Genomic DNA, 19,978 nt, shown 5'->3' with positions numbered 1-19,978 from the left:
GGGTGCAGTGAGGATGCAGCAGTGGGTTGGGCTGGGGACACCACTACGGGGCTGGGGATATAGCCATGGGGCACTGTGGAGTAGGAGAAACCATGTAGGGGGTCCTCACTGGACATGCAGACAATGGGACCCCCCCATCCCTTCCCTGCAGCCTAGGTGACACGAGGGGCTCTGCCCCCTAACACAGGGCGAGCCCTGGGCAAAGAGGAGGAGGATGAGGAAGGCCACCAAGAGGGTGAGGCTGAGGGGTCCTGGGGGTTCCCAAGCCCCCCTTGCTGTGCCCCAAGCCCCAGTAGGTGCCTCTGGGAGCTGACACCTGACCAGGATCCCGCTGCGAGCACCTCCATCCCTGCTCCAAGTCTTCCTTCACCTCCCAGCATTCCAGGCTCAGCACTTCCTTTAACTCCATCCTGTGCCAAGTGGGAACAAGCTGGGAGCACCCAGGAAGCAGCACCTGGAGCTGCAGGAAGATGCCCGAGAGCTTCATGTGATGGTGGGGCTGCAAAGAAGACCCCAACAGTGGGGCGAGGGGGGACAAGTGGGGCAGGGACACACACACAAGGGCTCAGCATCACACGAGAGCTGCTCCAGGTGACCCGAGGTGCACACAAACCAGCCCACAGGTGCTCTTTTAAGGGGGAAAAGTGGCTTTTTAGCACTAGGAGTTTATTGTGGAGCCAGCCCCAAGGCAGGGCTGGGGCTGGGGCCCGGTTACAGCTCCCACAATGAGCACTGAAGGCCACGGGGTTGAATCCTTGGGGAAGAAAATGCTTTAGAAACATTGTGGTTGGAGGTGGAACCGGGCTGAAGGGTTCAGGAACCCCAATGGGGGCTTCCCCCCTTCCCTCGTCCCCTTGGAAACCAGGAAAACCTCCTCCAGCTCCTCCTGTTCCCATCCCCAAGGTACAAACCCCCCTCCCGGCGCTCCCGGTCTGGATATGCCATGGGAATGAGGAGTCATCACCGGCGTCTCCTGTCTGGGCTCCGGCGGCGGCCGCCCCTGGAAGAGAACACAGAGCTGGGCCTGGAGAAGGCTCCAGGGACACCTCAGAACCTAAAGAGGCTCTAAGGAATCAGGAGAGGGGCTTTGGACACTGGATGCAGGAATGGGATGAGGGGGAATGGCTTTCCCCTCCCATTGGGATGAGCTTTAAGGCCCTTTCCAAGCCCCCTCCCGCGGGTGTTTCCCTCTCAGCACCCCCTGAGCTCGGTCTCTCACCTCCTCTTGCCCTTGGGGGGCCCCCGCACGAAGCACCAATCCACACTGATGGGCTGCCCCATCAGCTCCTGCCCGTTCAGCCCCTCCATGGCCGCCTGCGCCTCCTTGTAGGTCTCGTACTCCACCAGGGTGTATCCCTAAGGAGCAGGGAGGAGGAAGGCGGGAAGGGCTCCTTGCCTGATGCCAGCAGGGCAAAGGGAAGCTGGGCTGGCAGAGCCTGGCCCTACCTTCAGGTAGCCTGTCCGCCGGTCTAGGTTCAGGTGGATGTTCTTTATCTCCCCGTACTCCGCAAACTTGTCGTGGATGTCTTCTTCTGTGGCCTCCTCGTGCACCCCCGTGACGAAGAGGATCCAGCCCTCGACCGCTGCGTGTGAGGAGGGAACCGGCTTCAATGGGGCTGTGGAAGGGGGAGCCCCCTCCCGGCTGCTATGGCCCGTTCCCAGCGCCCCGACACTCACAGCGCTGCGGCCCCGGCTCATCCCCGTCCTGCTCCACGCTGTCGTAGTCCTCACGCACCCGCGCCCGGGAGCCCTCCTCTGGGGAGGGAAGGAGTGAATGGAGCCCCCCAAACGCCACTGAACCCCATCAAAGCACCGGGGGACCCCCACAGGGACCGATCCTCACCTGAGCCGAAGCCTCGGCCCTTCCGCTTCTTGGCCTTCTCCTTCAGTTTGTGGATGCTCTCTGTGGGCAGGAGGGGAGCGGGTCAGGCCCAGAGCCTGGCCCCTGAATGGGCAGCGCCCCTCCGAGCCGGAGCCGGTCCCGCTCTCGCTCCCGGTCCCGTCCCTCACCGTCACCATCCTCATCCATAGCGAAATCCTCGCCCCCCGCCTCATGCAGATCCAGTACGTCCGCCATCTTGCCGCTCCCGCCGCCGCCGCCGCTGCGGTGCACGCCGGGAGATGCGCCGGAAGGACTGCTGCGCGGCGCCATCTTGGGGGGGGCGTGTGGGGGGGTGTGACTGCGCCGCCGCCATATTGAGAAGGGCAGACAGCGGAAACTACATAGCCGCCATCTTTGGGAGGACGTACGGCGGAAGCCTCTTAGCCGCCATCTTGGGGAGGGCGTGTGGCAATTACGGACGGGCCCCGCTGCTGGGTGCGCACGGAGAGCTTTATTCCGCGTCACACGCGTCTGACGGAGCTCCAGCAGCGACGGTAACGCTGCAGCGGCGCTTTGGGAAGCACCGGCCTACAGCCGCTCCTCTCTGCCTTCAGCAGCTTCCTGTTCCAACAGGCGCAGCTCTCAGGAAACCTCGGTGTTCTCTCTTCGGTTCCTCTTCTCGCGCTCACCTCTCCCACCGCTCGCAGCCCACCACACTCACGATGTCCGCTCCCCCGCGGCTCTGCCTGCGCAGCCGCTTAGGCAGCGTTGCCCACCGCGGGTGCGGCGGAAGCTGCATGGCCGCCATCTTGGGGAGGTCAGAGCCTGGCGTTCTGCCTGCATCGCCATATTGGGAAGGTCGTGGTGGCTCTGCCCAGCTCCTTCCCCTCCAAACGCAGCCGTGATTTAGAATCATAGAACAGTTAGGGTTGGAAAGGACCTCAAGATCATCCAGTTCCAGCCCCCCTGCCATAGGCAGGGACACCTCACACTAAACCATCCCACACAAGGCTTCATCCAACCTGGCCTTGAACACCGCCAGGGATGGAGCACTCACAACCTCCCTGGGCAACCCATTCCAGTGCCTCACCACCCTCACAGGAAAGAATTTCCTCCTTAGATCCAATCTAAACTTCCCCTGTTTAAGTTTACACCTTAGATAAAAAAAAAATTACCATTTAGATGAAAAGGGATTTTCCCTGGAAGCAGCAGACAGGCGTTAGCACCACACACAGCTCAAACTGCGCCCTGTGCCTGTAGGGATTTCTACAGCTGCAGCAGTCCCGTACGGTGACCCAGTGAAGGTGTCCTTCCACGACAGGGAGCACAAACATACAGGACCCAGATCTGGAAGATTCATGGGAGGTGATGGCATCTGTCACAGTGAAACTGCTTTGCAGCATTAACACACAGGGCCTTGCTGTTCCTGTGCTTTACACCCTTTTTATGGATTAAAATGCATTATCCCTTCTAATCACCAGCATCACCTTAATGATGTTGTTCTGAAAAGGCAAAGCCCAGAATGTTCAGTCCTCAGTGCCCAAAGCAGAACTTTGTCCTTGCTTATGATATGCGGATAGACTCCACAACTGGGTAGAGTTGTAAAGTAGGGATGCTTTATTCAGCGCTGAGGCGCATGGCTCCTCCAAAGGTATGCGCACCCTTCCTTTGCTACTCAGTTCGTTTATATTACATCTAATGATTACCTAAACAAGAGATTGCTTCACGCCTAATACATATGCAAAACCTATTCCCGTCTAGTATTATAATTAGTTTCCTGGCATTTGTCCCATTGGTGCACCTGCACAGTGCCTCTTGGTGGTGGTCGTTAGGGGGTTGTGAGGATGAGGGCCTGTAGTTCCTCTTCATCACCGCGAGTAACCTCTTGCTTTCACGCAGCCTCAATGGGGTTTCGGCTCCCATCCAAACCGCAGGTTCGGTACAAGCCGGTTTGATGTATTTTAAAGCAGAAACTTGTCAAGCTTGCAAATTTTGTTACTCTGGCTATCTTTTGTTCCTTTTCTTTCTAAAGATACTATTTGAACAAGAATGTCTTCAATGTTAAGTTATGAATCTTATCTACCACAATTCTGCCTGGCAGCTGTGACTCCTACAGTTCTGCTTCACCATTCTAGCAACTTTGACTCCTACGCTTCTGCTTCACCAAGCACAGCGACTGCTTAAGCAAGCAGGCACAATGTTGACCCTTTATTTCCCGGTATCACGTAGACGTCAAAGCATACCGTATTCATTGCTGTAGGGGCCGCATGATGCTAATGTTCCGTCAACTTAGTATTCTGCACAAAGGCAGAGGCGCTGTTGCTGTAGGGTATACTCCTACATGTATGTATATATCTATATGTATAGGTATGTAGTTTGTTCAGAACCTGTGCCATTGCAGCACCCCGAGGGTGCCCTTCTCGTCCGCCGGCGGCGGGATAGCCGCCGCCGCCGCCGGCCGCATGGGGGCGCTGCGGGGCAGCGGCCTCCCGCCCCCCTCCATCCCGAGGCCGCCCCTTGGGCACCGCGGGAGCTGACGCCAACGCCAACGCCCACCAATGGGCGCGCCCCGCGCGCGCCACGAGGACAATGGGCGGAGGCTCCGCAGCCGGCCACGCCCCGGGACGCAGCTGTGACCATGGAGAGGTCCGCCGAGACGCACAGAAGGGCTCCCCGAGGGAGGGGGCTCCCCCCGCTTCCGTTTCCGCTCCGGTGATGGTGGGCGGGGGGCAGCTGCTGCCGCCGGTGGCGGGCCCGCTGCTGGCGCGGCCGCTGGCGCCTCCTGTCCGCGGCGAGGAGCAAGCGCGAGTACGTGCGGGACGTGGCGGCGGGCGGTGCCTGTGTGCCCAGCTGCTGGGGAGCGCTGCGCCTGCGCGCCCGCAACCGGCACAGGTGAGGCCGGGCGGGAGGGCAGCCAATGGCTGGGGCGCTTCTAGCGGTGTGGTCGCTCCGGCGGCGCCTCAGCGGGTGTGGGGCCGCGGCCGGGGCAGGGAGGCGCTGGGCCGAGAGGCGCTGGGCCGAGAGGGGGGCCCCGGGCTGCGGCCAGGCAGGAGCCTTGGCAGCTCCTTGGGCGGGTTCCGCGGGGTTAACGGCTCCTCCTTTCCCCTGGCCCCCAGAGTGAGCCTTGAGCTCGGCCTCTGCGACTGCTACAGGTGCTCTGCCTCCGAGGGCCGTGGCTGGATTCGTAACGGTGCCTTCGGCAGCGCGGTAGGGACACGGTTATACCCGTGTCTGAGGGGAACACCGGTTGCTGGGGGAAGGCCAGCAACTGGTGTACAGGTTTTTTTTTTTTGTGTTTGGTGTCGGTGTCTGTGCGGCATTCACCTTCTGGGGGGATAGAGCACAGTTCTCAAGTGCTAGGTGATGTATCCGTTGCTGGGGTTTTGGTTTCTGGGTTGGTCACAGGGTTCTAGTGAAGCTGTCAAGTTTCAAGAAGCAAATGATAATGTTGCCTGTGTTGGATAGGGTGTAAAAGGCACCTGGGAGAAAGTGAGTTTATAGAAAACAGTATTTGTCATCTTTTCCAAGTAAAATACAGAACCCAGTAGTGCAAGACTGATTAGGCTGAGATACTGATGGGAAAGAGAATGGGTTATTCAGAGTGTATAAAAAGGTTTTTTGTTCTTGCTTTTCATACCTGGAGTGAATTCTCTGGTTTGACAGGTTGCTGGACATCAATATTGATAGAAGGCACATGTGAGGAAAATAAATGGGTCATCATTTTAGTGGCTTCTTAAGGGATTCTTATTCAACCATTTTTGCTTTGAAGGTTTTCCGAGCAGCATGAGTTCAAAAAGCCAAATGATGACCGTGCTCTTCATCTGGTGACCAAGTGTGCCCAGACAGTGATGGAAGAACTGGAGGATATTGCTACTGCTTATGGACAGAGTGATGAATACAGTTTTGTCTTCAAATAGAAGAGTAGGTGGTTTAAAAGAAGAGCAGGGTAACAGCTGCTTTGATACTACATCTCTAAACCTCTCGTTCTTTAGGTTTGCCTTTACCTACCTACAGAAGTTAAGTGTTGGGCTGTGTTTGGGTGCATACACTGTATCTAATTCAGGTTCTTCATGTGAAGGCTTTGCTCATAATCCTTCAGGAAAATACGTTCAGTGATACAGAGATTTAAAAGCCAAATTGATGATAGAAACATTAGAAACAAACATTGATAGAATAAACATTCTTTTAACCAAATGCTACTTTTTCCAAACTTCCTTGATTCTCAGTACTTCCTGTTCTTCAAAAGACTTTGTCGTTGCTGATCTGTTGGGCCATTACTTAAGAAATGCTGCTGCCCACCAGAATGGTAGGTCCTTATACCTCAGCTAATCACAGATACAAGTCACGTTGATGTATTTCTTTTTCCTTTTGCTTTGTCTTTGCAAGCAAGTTCATGACTCATGTGGTGTCCCAGTTTGCCTCAAGTTACATTTTCTATTGGAAGGATTACTTCAAGGACCAGCAACTTCTGTACCCACCGGGATTTGATGCCTGGATTGTGTTGTATCCCAGCAACCAGAATTTAAAGGACTACCTCAGCTGGAGACAAGCAGATTGTGTTTCTAGATTTGTGCAGTTGAGTTGTCTTTGTCTCTGAATAGAAATGCCTTTATTGCCAGTGCGTATAGGTATCAGTGAAGGAACAGCAGGTAGGGCGGTAGTTTTAAATCAACAGTATTAGCACATCACTTTGGGCTTTATATGGATACAGAAATACTCGCTGGAATTTGGAGCCTTCAGGTTACAACCATATTTGTTGTATCCTGGGAGTGAGTTCAGCACAAGAAATACTTCAAATATGAATAGAATGAATTTACTGTTTTTTTATGCCCCAAGTTTGTTTAGCCAGGGGAATCTCGAAGAGATGTGGATGTTCAATCAGTGCTGTATGTTCCACACCAGAACACACCATTGGATTTACTTCCTAGGCATTTGTTGGTACCTAATCCCTATTGCTCAGATGAAGACAGCTCTACATTACACAGAAACACCCTTCACTCTCTGCTCTCCAATTTCAGAATTACAAAGAAATGTGTCTTCTAGTCATTCTTATGATATGCAGTACATTAAGAGTTAATCAGAAAGATCATATAATCTCTAGCAACTGGTGTTATTAATTCTGTTTTATTCTTGGCTGTTTCTTGAGTACAACTCTGAAACTAAAGCTGTTTTTTCTGAGTAGTCACTCAGATTTCATAAACACTCTTTGTCTCTTCTCTTTTTCTGTAGGCCGTATTAATAACCTTTATTAATACAGTGTTTTGGATGCTTGTACAGCAAAGTGGTTTGACACCAGTGCAAGCGCAGGATAGACTGCAGGTAAGAGTGTCTTTGGATCATGTTTTTTTCCAGCTACAGAGAATATCATAAGATTTGTAAAGCTGGACTTGCCTACCCAGCAGCCATGGCTGGATTGTCTGTTCATACAATAATAATTTTGGATGTAGATTCAACAACTTCAGTTGTACAGATGCTAGTGTGATTAGAGAACACTGTATTTCTGGCCAAATATTGGTAGGATTTTAATCCTTCAGTAGGAAGTTCAGAAACCATAGAAATGTCATACAAACATCCAGTATATGTATGCATGAAGTATTATGGCAGGATTCAGCTAGTACTGATTCCCAGTTCCTCCTGTAGGATTTTGCCTCAACGTGCAGACTCGAGCAGATCATTTTCTCCTGGAGTCTGTTGACTTTTATCAGTTTGACTGGAAAATGTAACCAAACAGACAACAAAACCTTCTCTGTATTAATATCCTCGTTCGGCAGTTGGAAATAATTCCTCTGTTGGAAGAGGTAGTTAAACCCTGTGACTTAAAGGTGAAACCCTGTGTAAATGTCAGTCTTGCCTCCAGTGTTCACCCTTTTTCTGCCCTAGAGATTCAGTTTGTTTGTTTTTCTATAAAAGTATTTTCTGTTTTCATTTCCTCTCAGGGGACTTTGGCTGGAGATGAGAATGAAATACTCTTTTCTGCATTCAACATCAACAACAATGAACCTCTGATGTACAGAAAAGGAACTGTCTTAGTATGGCAAAAGGTAAAAAGCTGTATTACCACTTGCTTCGCGCTCATGGTTTTAGTAGGTACACTATGGCAGATAAGCTGCACTGTAGATTCACCAGCTATATCCCAAATATATGTCTATGTATTTAACGTATGTCTATGTATTAACTAACCATATTTACCTTACAATGATGTGTGAGATGTCTGATTATTTTGGAGCTATTTTTGAGAGATGTGTATCTATGAGCATAGTATAAAAACTGGTCTTTGAAATGTGATTTAGGTACAAATTATGACTATAATGACATGTATCTATGGCTGAGGGGTGTTGGACTAGATGATCTCCAGAGGTCCCTTACAACATAAATGATTCTGTGAATTACACAAGACTGATGTTTTTTCCTAGACAAACCTACTCTGTTTAATGAATTGTACCCTTGGTTTCTTAGTGTTACCAGCTTTGAAAATGCAGAAAGTTTTCCGCTTCCTGAAAAACTACATTTTAATGACTGTTGTCATTTTGATATGATAATTGTTGGGGCCTGTGTCAGGCCCTTCACAGGACTAGATCCCAGGTATTTCCACTGCAAAGTAATTATGATCTTTTGGCCTACTGTTTCTTTGTTTGGCATGCTATTGCTTCATTTGACCTAATTGGAATGAATAGAGGCTTCCACCTGGAAATACATTCCACTTGTTCCTTATGCATATTGTTTTCTTGGTAATGACATTTGCATGGTTTCCCGTTTGCTTTATATAGCTCCAAATTAAATACTGTGTTTTATTCAGGAACACTTGCAATCAGGTGACTTTGCAGGTCATTTCTTCAAGCCATGTGATGATGACATGCAGTTTCAGCTGCTCATGGTTGAACTGAGAACAGGCTTTCTTTCAAAAGATGCTATTTAGTGTAGGGTTGACAGTTGGGTTTTTTGTAGCTTTGGTTCTTGTCCATTTGTGAATTCCCTCTAGAGTCTCTCCTGTCTGCTAATGTGTCAACTGTATTTTTAGGTTAATGAAGTCATGACTAAGAAAATGAAACTGCCAAAGGAAGCAGAAGAAAAGGAAGTAGTGACTCGGACTAGGACTAAAGTTGTTCCCCTGCACTGTGACATTATTGGGGACCAGTTCTGGGAGGAATACCCTGAGATTCTGTCTGAGGATAGTTGATATCTCTGAGTATCACTGATGGTTTACACTTTCCTCTGCTTGGGTTGCTGGCAAGTGAAGAGAATGAATGCTGGCAGGGGGGTTGGAACTAGATGACCTTAAGGTCCTTTCCAACCCTAACTATTATATGCTTCTGTGGCTGGCAGTTTAACCTGTAACCCTCTACAACAACTACTTTTCACTTAGCACTGTTGTGGCCTTGAAAAGACGCTTGTATGCTGTCTGACATACAAGGATCTGCCCGGATGGAAAAGTAAAATCAGAGTAGATTTTGAATGTTAAGGAATTGTAATTGAAGACTGCTCCTTTCTTGAACATGCATATTTGTAGAAAAAGTACAGAAATGCCCTGCATTTCTATAGCATTTAAATGAAGTATTTTACTGAACTGCCAAACTATAGGAAGGTTTGTGTATTTGAATGGTTCAAAGCAGAGGAGAAAACAATACATTTGATTTTATTTTTTTTGTTTCAACTGTGATGGGCCAGAATAGGATCATAGAACAGCTTGGGTTGGAGGGGGCCTTAAAGGTCATCGTCCTGGGTTCAGCTGTAGCAGTCATTTTTCTCCTTAGTAGCTGGTGTAGTGCTGTGGTTTTGGCTTTAGCCTGAGGACAGTGCTGGTAGCACCTACTGAAAACATGGGTGAGTTAAGTAACGTTTACTCGCATCAAGGACTTTTCAGTCTTTTTCTCTGCCAGTGAGGAGGGGCACGAGAGCCAAGAGGAAACAGAGACAGGGCACCTGACCCAGACTAGCCAAAGGGCTATGCTGTACTGCAGCACGTCATGCCCTCTATATAAACTGGACAGAGCTACCTGGAAGGCCCAGATCGCTGCTCAGGTTGGGCTGGGTATCGGTTGATGGGTGCTGGGTGGTTGTATTCTCACCCTTTGTTATTTCCCTTATCGTTATTGTTACTGGTGGTAGCAGCAGTGATTTGTGTTATACCTTAGTTACTGGGCTGTTCTTATCTCAATGCGTGGGAGTTACCTTCTTTAGATTCTCCTCCCCATCCCTTTGGGAGCAGAGCAGGAGGAAGAAAGGGGGGCAGTGAGCAAGCGGCTGCATGGTTGAGTTACTGGCTGGGCTTAAACCATGACAGTTCTTGCCGCGTGTGCTGGTGCGCGCCTGTGGTCCCATCTACTCGGGAGGCTGAGCCTGCCGGATCGCTTGAGCCGAGCAGTTCTGGGCTGCAGTGCGCTGTGCCAAGTGTGTGTCTGCGCTAAGGCAGGCATCCATGGGGGGCCAGGGCACACCAGGTTGGCTAAGGAGGGGTTGACTGTCATGGTTTAAGCCCAGCTAGTAATTCAATACCATGCAGCCCCTTTCTTGCCGGCCCCCCCTCTTCCTCCTCTTGCTCCCTGAGGAATGGGAAGGAGAAGTGTGAGAATGTAACTCCCATGAGGTGAGCTAGAACAGTGCAGTAACTAAGGTATAACGCAGAACTGCTGTTTCTACCACCACTAATAAAAATTATAAAGGAAATAACAAGGTGAGACAATACAATTGCTCACCACACACTGACCACTACCCAGCCCAACCCAGCGTCACGTCACTGCCTGGGATGGGGCAGAATACTTCAACTGGCATTTAGTGTTGAATTTCAAGGCTCCTGTGTTTAATCAGATCAGTGCTAAGCTGTTTTGAGTGCTTCATGTCTCTGCTCCTTACACAAAGGGAGTAGTGCAGCAGTTCCCTGTGATTTTCACAGCTTTTGTTAAATGCACAGGAGTTTTATACTTCTAAAAAATAAAAATAATAATTTCTTCCCTGTTGTGTTTATTACTTGGCCTTTATTTTCCTGAGACTTTTACTAGTAATGGGTGAAAGTTCCAGAGAGGGGAATTAATAATCAAGATCCTGTAGAGGTTTGAACTCTGTTAGGACAGGGACGGTACACATTGTGTGTCCTCTTCTGTGTCTGGCAAAGTTCGTGTGTGTCTCCTCCTGGGCAGCAGAGTGAAAAGTGGCACCACTGGAATGTTCCTGGTGCCTGGAAAGAGGCTGCTGGCATGAATTTGTACTGCTGTCTTCTGGTGTTCCTGGGGATGGCACAGACAGTGCTCCTGACAGTGCAGGTTAGAGGGAAAGCAATTAAACAGTCAATTAGTTAATGAATCAGAGAATACTTAGGGTTGGAAAGGGCCTTAAGTTCATCCAGTTCCAACCCCCCTTCCATGGGCAGGGCCACCTCACACTAAACCATGGCGCCCAAGGCTTCATCCAACCTGGCCTTGAACACTGCCAGGGATGGAGCACTCACAACCTCCCTGGGCAACCCATTCCAGTGCCTCAGCACCCTAACAGGAAAGAACTTCCTCCTTATATCCAATCTAAACTTCCCCTGTTTAAGTTTTAACCCGTTACCTCTTGTCGTGTCACTACAGTCCCTGATGGAGACTCTATCCCCAGCATCCCTTATAGGCCCCCTTCAGATACTGGAAGGCTGCTATGAGGTCTCCACGCAAGCACTTAAATCTATTAAACAGTTAAATCCATGCAACCTCTCTGAGCCAAGATAGTTCTTCCAAGGTAAAGGGGCTTGTCCCAGTGCAGCTGGGATTGGAGAGAAATAACCTCTTTCAGTATAGAAATCCAACTATAATGATGAAATGGGTATTTATAAGGATATTACTGCTAGAACAGCTATCTGGCAGGCTGCTGCTAAGGGGGAGACAGGCAGGATTTGGGACTGGCTGTAAAACTGGAAACAAAAGCTAAAGTGTGACTGAATTAGTTACTCATGTATTTGCATAGCAGGCTGCTCTCTTTCCCCTTCCCCCAGGAAGAGCTTACACATTTAAGGCAATGTGCATTTGGGTTTGGTTTTGGTTTTTAAGAGCCACTCACCAGGTGCTGATGTAAACTACACCTTTGCAGGTTCTTCCTGAGATCAACCAATGAGCCAGTGTGCTACTGGTAGCACAGGGCTTCCCCTTCACTGATGTGTTGGGTAACACAGAGCAGTGAAGCACACCCAGTGGGAGAATGGGCTGTGTAATTCCCAGGAAGAGCATATGAGGGATTGTGAGAGGATGATTCCTGTGATAAACACATAAATGTACTGGCTTTCACAAATCATAGGTGTTGCTATGTGGATATAGAATCATAGAATCATAGAATAGTTAGGGTTGGAAAGGACCTCAAGATCATCTAGTTCCAACCCCCCTGCCATGGACAGGGACACCTCACACTAAGCCATCCCACACAAGGCTTCATCCAACCTGGCCTTGAACACCGCCAGGGATGGAGCACTCACAACCTCCCTGGGCAACCCATTCCAGTGTCTCACCATCCTAACAGGAAAGAATTTCCTCCTTATATCCAATTTAAACTTCCCCTGTTTAAGTTTTAACCCGTTATTATATATATAACTGTATGAGTTGGCGAAGCTCGCTAAAGACACAGGATTAGACAACGAGCTTAAAACGGCCTGAACTCTTGAGCAAAATGGAGTCACATAGCAAAAGAATTTGTAAAGGTAAAAGAAAAGAGGGGGGGCTTGATATAAGAAAAGCTATTGCCTTGGAAACATAGGGCTAAAGTACTTTTTCGCTTAACTTAGGTTGTAGAAAGAGAACAATGTTTATGTTGTAAGTCTGTGGAATGTAGTGGCTGCACTAAACACGAATGAGCTATTTCATACCATCCTTGTAGTGAATGAGTTATTTCACACCATCCCTGTACTTATCAGTTGGTTTAGAGACAGAGCCTCCCAAACATCTGCTAGCTTGGGATACTCCTTGTCTGCCCGTCCTGCAATAAACTTTGCAACAAGGTCACCCTGTTCTAAATCTTCACTAGGTATCAAAAGAATGACAGATATAGCTGGTTTCAGCTAGTTGTGTGATTACTGGGGTGTCCAACCGTGCCAAAGGTGAAAAGTACACTGTGAGGAAGACTGCTTCCTTCATCCTCAAGACCCCTGCCCACAATCACCGCAGAGCAGTGCGCAGGCGCTGAGAGGAGGGGATTTAGGATGATAAGTTCCTGGAGCTGGTTATAATATTCCCCACCTATACACGGGAATTCTGAATACGTATGTGACCAATGCAGTAGTGAAAGTATATAAACCTGGAACAAATGCCAATCGCTCGTGCCTCTGGCTAAGGTCACGTGCCCGGCGCTGCTGCTTTTGCTGTGTTGACTTTGTTCCTCAATTAAGCCCTATTAGAGGAGTGAGCTTGTATGTCACAATTCCAAATGAGTCATCACACCCGCCACTGACCCTTAGGCCCTTCCTGTCCGTATGCTGGTTTGGGGTTTACTTTCCTTTGAGGTGCTGTGTGTTGCTATCTGTTGCCTGACCTGGGACATGACATCTAAAGCAACTGTTCCAGAGGTGGTAACAGCTGGATTTTGAGGTCAGAGTAAAAGTTTTAGATTAAGAAATTTGGCACCCATGATTCATGCTTGGAAAGGATTATGGACACGCTGCACCCCTAAGGAAGACGAAGCCGCCGCAGTTCCCCAAATTGGGTGTTTGTTGCATGAAGTCGTACATAAGGGTCAGGATGTCTGCTCTCATCCAGGTCTGCTGGCACAGCTCCTTGTGCAACATTCCCCACATTTCCCCTTTCCTTATAAACTAACAAAGCATTTTTGATTGATTTAGTAATTAAACAACTTACACAAGCAACTAAACAAGGAACCGCCATTAAAATGCCAGTAACTAATGTGCTTTTAATGATGTTTTTCAACTACGCGCTGATGCCCCATCCTGACAGCACATCTTCCAGTCAATCCCAGCCACTGCCCACCTGCAACTGCTGAGCTCTGCCCTTTAAGTGTTGAATTGCTTCATGGATAGACCGGGAATGATCAGACAGGTTCATGCAACACATCCCATTGAAGTCTTTACAACCATGGCCCCAAGCTAACAATAGCAAACCTACGGCAGCTGTATTCTGGAGCGTGGCATGTCTGATCGAACCGACATCTGCTAACAGATCATTTAAGGCTAAAGATGTAGCATCAGTTTGCTTAGATAACCAACAGCCAAGCTTGTTTAATGTTCCTAACACTTTCCCTATGGCTACAGGTGGGATAAATAATGATGCTGCTGCAATCTCACCTGTATTCCAAAATGTACAACCTGCTTGGTAAGTATGCACAGAGCGTTTAGGCTGTGGTTTTCTATGGCTCTCTGTCATAGAAGCATTTGGCATGAACAGCATCAGTCTTCCAATGCTTCATGGTCCCCCACACGCGCGAGAGGTGATGCCAGGCATGGTCTCCACAAATAAGGAAATATCCCGGTGGGAATTTTCTGGGATATGTGCTGGAAAGCGTTATATTAGATGTGGTATAATTGCACCAGGATGGAACATTGTGATATGCTGGTAGGGCAGCATTTACCCATTGAATATGGTGAGGTGTGGGATCGATGCCACCCGTGCGTGATCCATTAAAACCGGCCCATATGGCTGCGTAAGTAAAGTGTAGGCAGTAATCCATTTCTATGGATCCTAACAAATCTAACTCTTGCAGTTCAAGGCTTGGTCTGGGGAGCCAACCCACCCAGCTCTTCCTATGTTGGAGGGGTTGATGCCCAAATTTAGCTAGGATAACCTGTCTTTGGGAACAGGCCAGTTATCGACAGGAGTCCCCACCAGACATGTGCCAAAAGGCTCTCCTGGGCCAGACAGCGACGGACACAGTGTGTCTTGTCCTCTTTGACTGGCCAGAGTTACCCATACATTCATTTTCAGCTGCGGTGGAAGCCAATCCAGAGTGGTCATTTTCATGTTGCTGGTGGTGATGATGATGGTGAAAACGAGGGCTTGACCCATTGCGCCGGTACCCATCTGGGACCCAAATCTGTGGGAACACAAGCAGACCCTTGTCCCCAGGTTATTAACTGATAAGGTCCTTCCCATTTATCAGTTCTTAAATCTTCTACTACAACTTCTGCTTTATCTTTTGTTTCTTGTTGCTTATCATATGCTGATACAAAATGCCTAGAAACTGGTGGCCCACCTTGGTCATTCCATCGATTTAAAAACTTCAACACATAGAGAGCTTTTGCCAAATGTTCTTGGGAGGAGAGTGGGCAAACTCCCCCTTTTTGTTTAAATAACATAGGCTTGAGGGAACCATGAGCCCTTTCCACACCAGCCTGTCCTGAAGGAGACTGTGGGATGTTTGTGACGTGGTGCACACCCCACTGTTGCAAACAGGTTTGTGTTTTGGATGAGTCATGTGTTGGACCGTTATCTGTTCTTACGGGTTTGGGAATGCTTAAAGTGGCAAAAGCGAGCACAAAATGTTTGCAGTCATCTTTAGCTTTTTGCCTGTGTGCGCTGTGGGAGCCAGAGCTCTAGAAACTGTGTCTATTGAAACATGCGCATACTTTGGTTTACCAGACTCTGGTATCCTATTGCCACAGTTCTAGCGCACACAGGCCTCTTGGATTTACACCAAATGACAGTGAGGGGGCTGCAAGCTGGCAATCAGGACACGCTGTGACAATCACAGAATCCCAGAATCCCAAGGGTTGGAAGGGACCTCAAAAGATCATCCAGTCCAACCCCCCTGCAAGAGCAGGGTAACCTACAGTACATCACACAGGAACTTGTCCAGGCGGGCCTTGAATATCTCCGACGTAGGAGACTCCACAACCCCCCTGGGCAACCTGTTCCAGTGCTCTGGCACTCTCACAGTAAAAAAAGTTGTTCCTGATGTTCACATGGAACCTCCTATGCTCCAGTTTACACCCACTGCCCCTTGTCCTGTCACTGGACATCACTGAAAAAAACCTAGCTCCATCATCCTGACACCCACCCTTTACATGTTTGCAGACATTGATGAGGTCACCCCTCAGTCTCCTCCAAGCTAAAGAGACCCAGCTCCCTCAGCCTCTCCTCATAAGGGAGATGTTCCACTCCCTTAATCATCTTTGTGGCTCTGTGCTGGACTCTTTCAAGCAATTCCCTGTCCTTCTTGAACAGAGGGGCCCAGAACTGGACACAATATTCCAGATGCGGCCTCACCAAGGCAGAATAGAGGGGCAGGAGAACCTCTCTTGACCTGCTAAACACCCCCTTTCTAACACACCCTAGGATGCCATTGGCCTTTTTGGCCGCAAGGGCACATTGCTGGCTCATGGTCATCCTCCTGTCCACCAGGACCCCCGGGTCCCTTTCCCCTTCACTACTTTCCAGCAGGTCAACCCCCAACCTGTACTGGTACGTGGGGTTGTTCTTCCCCACATGCAAGACTTGTGTTTGATTCATAGGAAGGTGAAAGGTTTTCTGTGAGGTTTTTGCACGGTGATGATGAAATGCATGAGAAGGATGGGCTTGTTCAGAAATGCTGGGTGGAATTGTGATGCCAGCTGGCAGGTCTGCATGTTTATTTCCCTCTATCAGAAAACCAGGTAGAGTGGTGTGGAACCAATGTGCATTATATAATATGGACATTTGCGATGATTCAGACATGGCAACAGTGTCTGAAACAAATCAAACCGAGGTTTATGGTTACTTTCCTTTAGATAGGCAGCTTTTAGTCTCGATCCTGCTGCTGCCACATCAGCTGTGTCTGTGACTATTTTAATAGGATCGTGCCAGTTCGGAAAAACTGGAGTGACCGCAGAGAGTTGGACAATTCGAGCTGATCCCTGTCCTATGAAAATTTCTGATTGCCATTGCTTGTGGTGGTCTCTCCATACAATAACTGCAGCCTGTTTTACCAGGCCCATCAATGAGCACAGTGTGCTTAAAGGAATGAGGTTGCATTTGGGTAGGTTTTGAAGCCCAAACTGGAATTGCAGTAGCTTATGGTTTGGAGGATGCATTGAGATCCGTGCCCTGAATCCTTCTAAGGCGGTCTGAAACTCAAGGGAACTTTGAACTAGTCACTGTAATATTTGCATTGTGACAGGTAAAACGATTATTGCTGGCTCTTTATCACTAAGGGTGATTAAACGTCTGCCCTTTATTATTAGAGCAGAAAACATTTCAATTTGAGTGGTTATAATTTTCCCAAATTGGTGAGACAAAAAAAACCCATTCAACTATGAGCAGAGGGTTTGGATTTGAGAAATCCCATTGGAAAATTAATCCATATGGCTGGAAGTCAGAATCTAGATGGAAGTTACAATCAGGATTGCACCGCTGTGCCTGTCTATTGCTAATGGCTACAGCAACCTTAGGGAGTGCCTCTTGGGCATCAGGGTTCAGTTTTCATTCTGAACTACAGAGCAGGGTCACCCTTTAGTAAAGAAATCAAAGGGTGCAGATCTTTATTAGAAAGCCCTAACAAAGCTCTTACCCAATTTATGGCACCCAATAATTTCTGCATATCCTTCAATGTTTGAACATTTTCGTTGATTTTAACAGACTGGGGAACTATGTGCTCAGCTGCTATTTTCCACCCTAAATGTTTCCACGGTGCAAACTTCTGCTCCTTTTTAGGGGCTATTTCTTGTGGCGTACCAAAGACGGACTCCAGTTCTGGTGCAATCTGAAGACCTTTATTGTGCGTCTCACATCCCTTTTACAGGCTACTGAGCGGCTAAGCAGTAATCTTCCACTCCTTCTCATCCTGATTCAGCGAATCACCAAGGGTTACAAATATTTACAGGGTTTGCTCTGGTTTTGAGATGCACATCCTGCTTTATCTTGCAAACCGCCTGCTTTGTTTTGCAAACCGATCTTGACCCCTCATTGTTCTCTTTAGCCCGACCAGGGCAGTAACGCCTGGATCCATTCTGTTAACTGTTTCTGTCCCGTTATGCACATCTCCCCCTTCCTGCTTTACTATAAAGACAGCTTTTATAGATTTCTCAGTAAGTCATTGTGAACATTGAAGCAATTAAGGCACACCGATTAGAATGCATAGAAAGATTAACAAAAGGATTAAATCAATTGTGGTTTGAGTACTAAGTTCATTAGTGACATTTTGCAAGGCTGGCTAACAGCCTGAGCCGTTTGTACTGATTTTGTTAGTGATGCAATAGCAGCAGACGCAGCAGCTACTACTACAATAGCCGATATTACAGCAAATAAAAGCCAACCTATAAAACACCTAATTCTATGCTTTCTGTCTTGAATATGTTTGTAACAACTGAACAAAGTGATCTAAACCTCCTTCACTTTCCCATTCTCGGGTGAGATTCACTGGTAGCCATGCAGAAGCTCTTCGCTTAGAAGGCATGATACTAGCATTTCAGTAAATTTAGTCCGATTTGAAGTCCCTCGAACCTCTGTAACATGTGGCACACCAGTGACTCCTACACACCATTTGAGAGTCCCATTTGTTCTACATTTGTTAATGCAAATCGGAGGAGTAGCCGTATAAAATGTGGCATTTTTCAACAGCACATTGTCACTTAAATCACTAGCACTGGGTGGAATGCATTTTCCACCAAGCCATGCTGTTTCTTCATTTAAAATTGGTGTTTCCCCATCCCACCATGTAACAGGTTGGAATAATGGGAGATTTAGTAAATGTGCCCAGCATACTTGTCCATTACCCACGGTCACACGTAACAGAACAGATATTACACAGATTTCTGTCACTGTCGCTTCTTTATGTTGTTGAGTTCTGGGGCTTTCTATGTTTCGCTGGCAGCCAGTATGGTGCTGTCGATAGCTGCGTGCAGCCATATCCTCGACCCCATGTCAGCTATGGCACTGGTCCTTTCCGCTTGTTATCATGCAGGTCTTTTTATAGAACCGGTGGTTTGGGCAAGGAGTCGTGCGTCAGACGTCGCAAGTGCTGTATTGTGGAAAGAGAACCAAAACTAGACAAATTAAAGAATTTTGTACAAACAGCTCTTTTCCTAACTGTTCGTGTGGAGAAAATCCTTGCGTTCCCCTGTTTTGTTTTATATATCTACTATCAATACCTGCTTTAGATGACCCTACTTGAGCAGGGGGTTTGGACTAGATCACATTGCCAGCATATGCCAACCACAGGCTGCTGGGCCTGCCCTTCTCTCCTGGATGGCTCTCTGCTAACAGGGGAGGCCATCCTCCACATCAAGGTCTGGCGTGGCATGTGTCCCCACTGCTCCATGCCTGCTGGGTTGCAGCCAACAGCGGAGCTAAAGGCTCTTCTTGGTGACAAACACAGAGGCCAACCCAGACTTGCCCTTGACTGTGGCAGCGGGCATTTGGCCAGCCTTGGTCCTTGCACCTCGCTGCCAATGCAGAGTTTCACCTGCTTCATCCAGTAACAAGTTGCTACCATGGCAAAGCACACACAGATTTGCATTAGCAGAGTAACTACTACAGGGTGCAGCAGCATGTTGAAGATGCTGATGGCAGCAGGGGACCAGCCAAAGGCATTTTCTACCAGTGGGGCTCTCCCACCCTCTTAATTTGTTCCATTACCTGCTTTATAACACTACCGTCATATCAGAATCTTTCTAGCTTTTGCCTTAGCATTTTCTAGCAGCTGCTGCAAATCTGCATGCTCCAACATCTCTTTTGCAAGTGGCAAATCCATACAATACAAGGTGTAGTTTCTTATTAGCAACTGGCTAGTAAATACAGCTGGGTTTATACACAAAACCACAGCCTCTAATAATAGCTACGTTACAAGCACACACATTCAAGCTGTTACTTTTCAGCTGCCTCCAAGTGATGTTTTGCAATCATTCGTTTTTCTCTTCCTGTCTCATTCTGCTCGGGGTATTCACGGTCAGCTCCTGTGGCTGCGGCATCGGCTTCCTCCCCTCCTCTGTCCAGCTCATGGCAAGGCTTGACAAACTTTGCAGGCAGCTGCCACAGACTTGTAGGCAGGAGGACACAAACAGAGTCGTGTCCCCCCCCCCACCCCCCCCCCGGTTATCAGCTCTTGAGAATGAGACAGGTTAAAGTGATCCCTTAAAGCAGAGGAACGTGAAGCAGCTGCAGAAGCAAACCACGCAGTGTTAACAGTCAAGGAGTTTGCTGGGTCATCACCCATCTCTTTTTCCTCTGCCACCCCGATGCTGCTCGGGTGGCAGCTGATAAAGCTTGGGGTTGCGCT

The 19,978-nt window shown here is 48.4% G+C and overlaps 2 protein-coding genes across 4 annotated transcripts in view; one reads left to right on the top strand and one right to left on the bottom strand.

Annotated features, from left to right (window-relative positions):
- The window catches only part of RBM8A (RNA binding motif protein 8A), a 130,297-nt gene extending 128,178 nt beyond the window's left edge, over window positions 1-2,119 (bottom strand). For 2 of the 3 annotated variants that reach the window (XM_065660196.1, XM_065660195.1), the window contains exons 1-6: window positions 2,011-2,119; window positions 1,844-1,903; window positions 1,678-1,755; window positions 1,447-1,583; window positions 1,220-1,356; window positions 981-1,000 (exon numbers count right to left, since the gene is read on the bottom strand). In XM_065660196.1, coding sequence (XP_065516268.1) covers window positions 981-1,000; window positions 1,220-1,356; window positions 1,447-1,583; window positions 1,678-1,755; window positions 1,844-1,903; window positions 2,011-2,077 — 499 coding nt within the window. In that variant the 5' untranslated portion in view covers window positions 2,078-2,119. Of the gene's footprint in view, window positions 1-629; window positions 1,001-1,219; window positions 1,357-1,446; window positions 1,584-1,677; window positions 1,756-1,843; window positions 1,904-2,010 lie in introns of those variants that run through there. The other variant, XM_065660197.1, reaches the window with a different exon arrangement.
- Window positions 2,120-3,458: 1,339 nt separating this feature from the next.
- On the top strand, window positions 3,459-10,770 carry LOC136003844 (probable tRNA(His) guanylyltransferase). The gene is given in 9 exon segments (XM_065659823.1): window positions 3,459-3,473; window positions 4,224-4,468; window positions 4,556-4,714; window positions 5,592-5,768; window positions 6,209-6,378; window positions 7,052-7,071; window positions 7,073-7,141; window positions 7,759-7,863; window positions 8,841-10,770. Coding segments are annotated over 9 exon segments (1,119 nt in total). The 3' UTR covers window positions 9,000-10,770.
- Window positions 10,771-19,978: the final 9,208 nt, after the last annotated feature.

The sequence above is a fragment of the Lathamus discolor genome, chromosome 24, assembly GCF_037157495.1.
Source record: "Lathamus discolor isolate bLatDis1 chromosome 24, bLatDis1.hap1, whole genome shotgun sequence".
NCBI lineage: Eukaryota > Metazoa > Chordata > Aves > Psittaciformes > Psittacidae > Lathamus > Lathamus discolor.
This window is presented reverse-complemented; position numbering and strand designations above follow the sequence as displayed.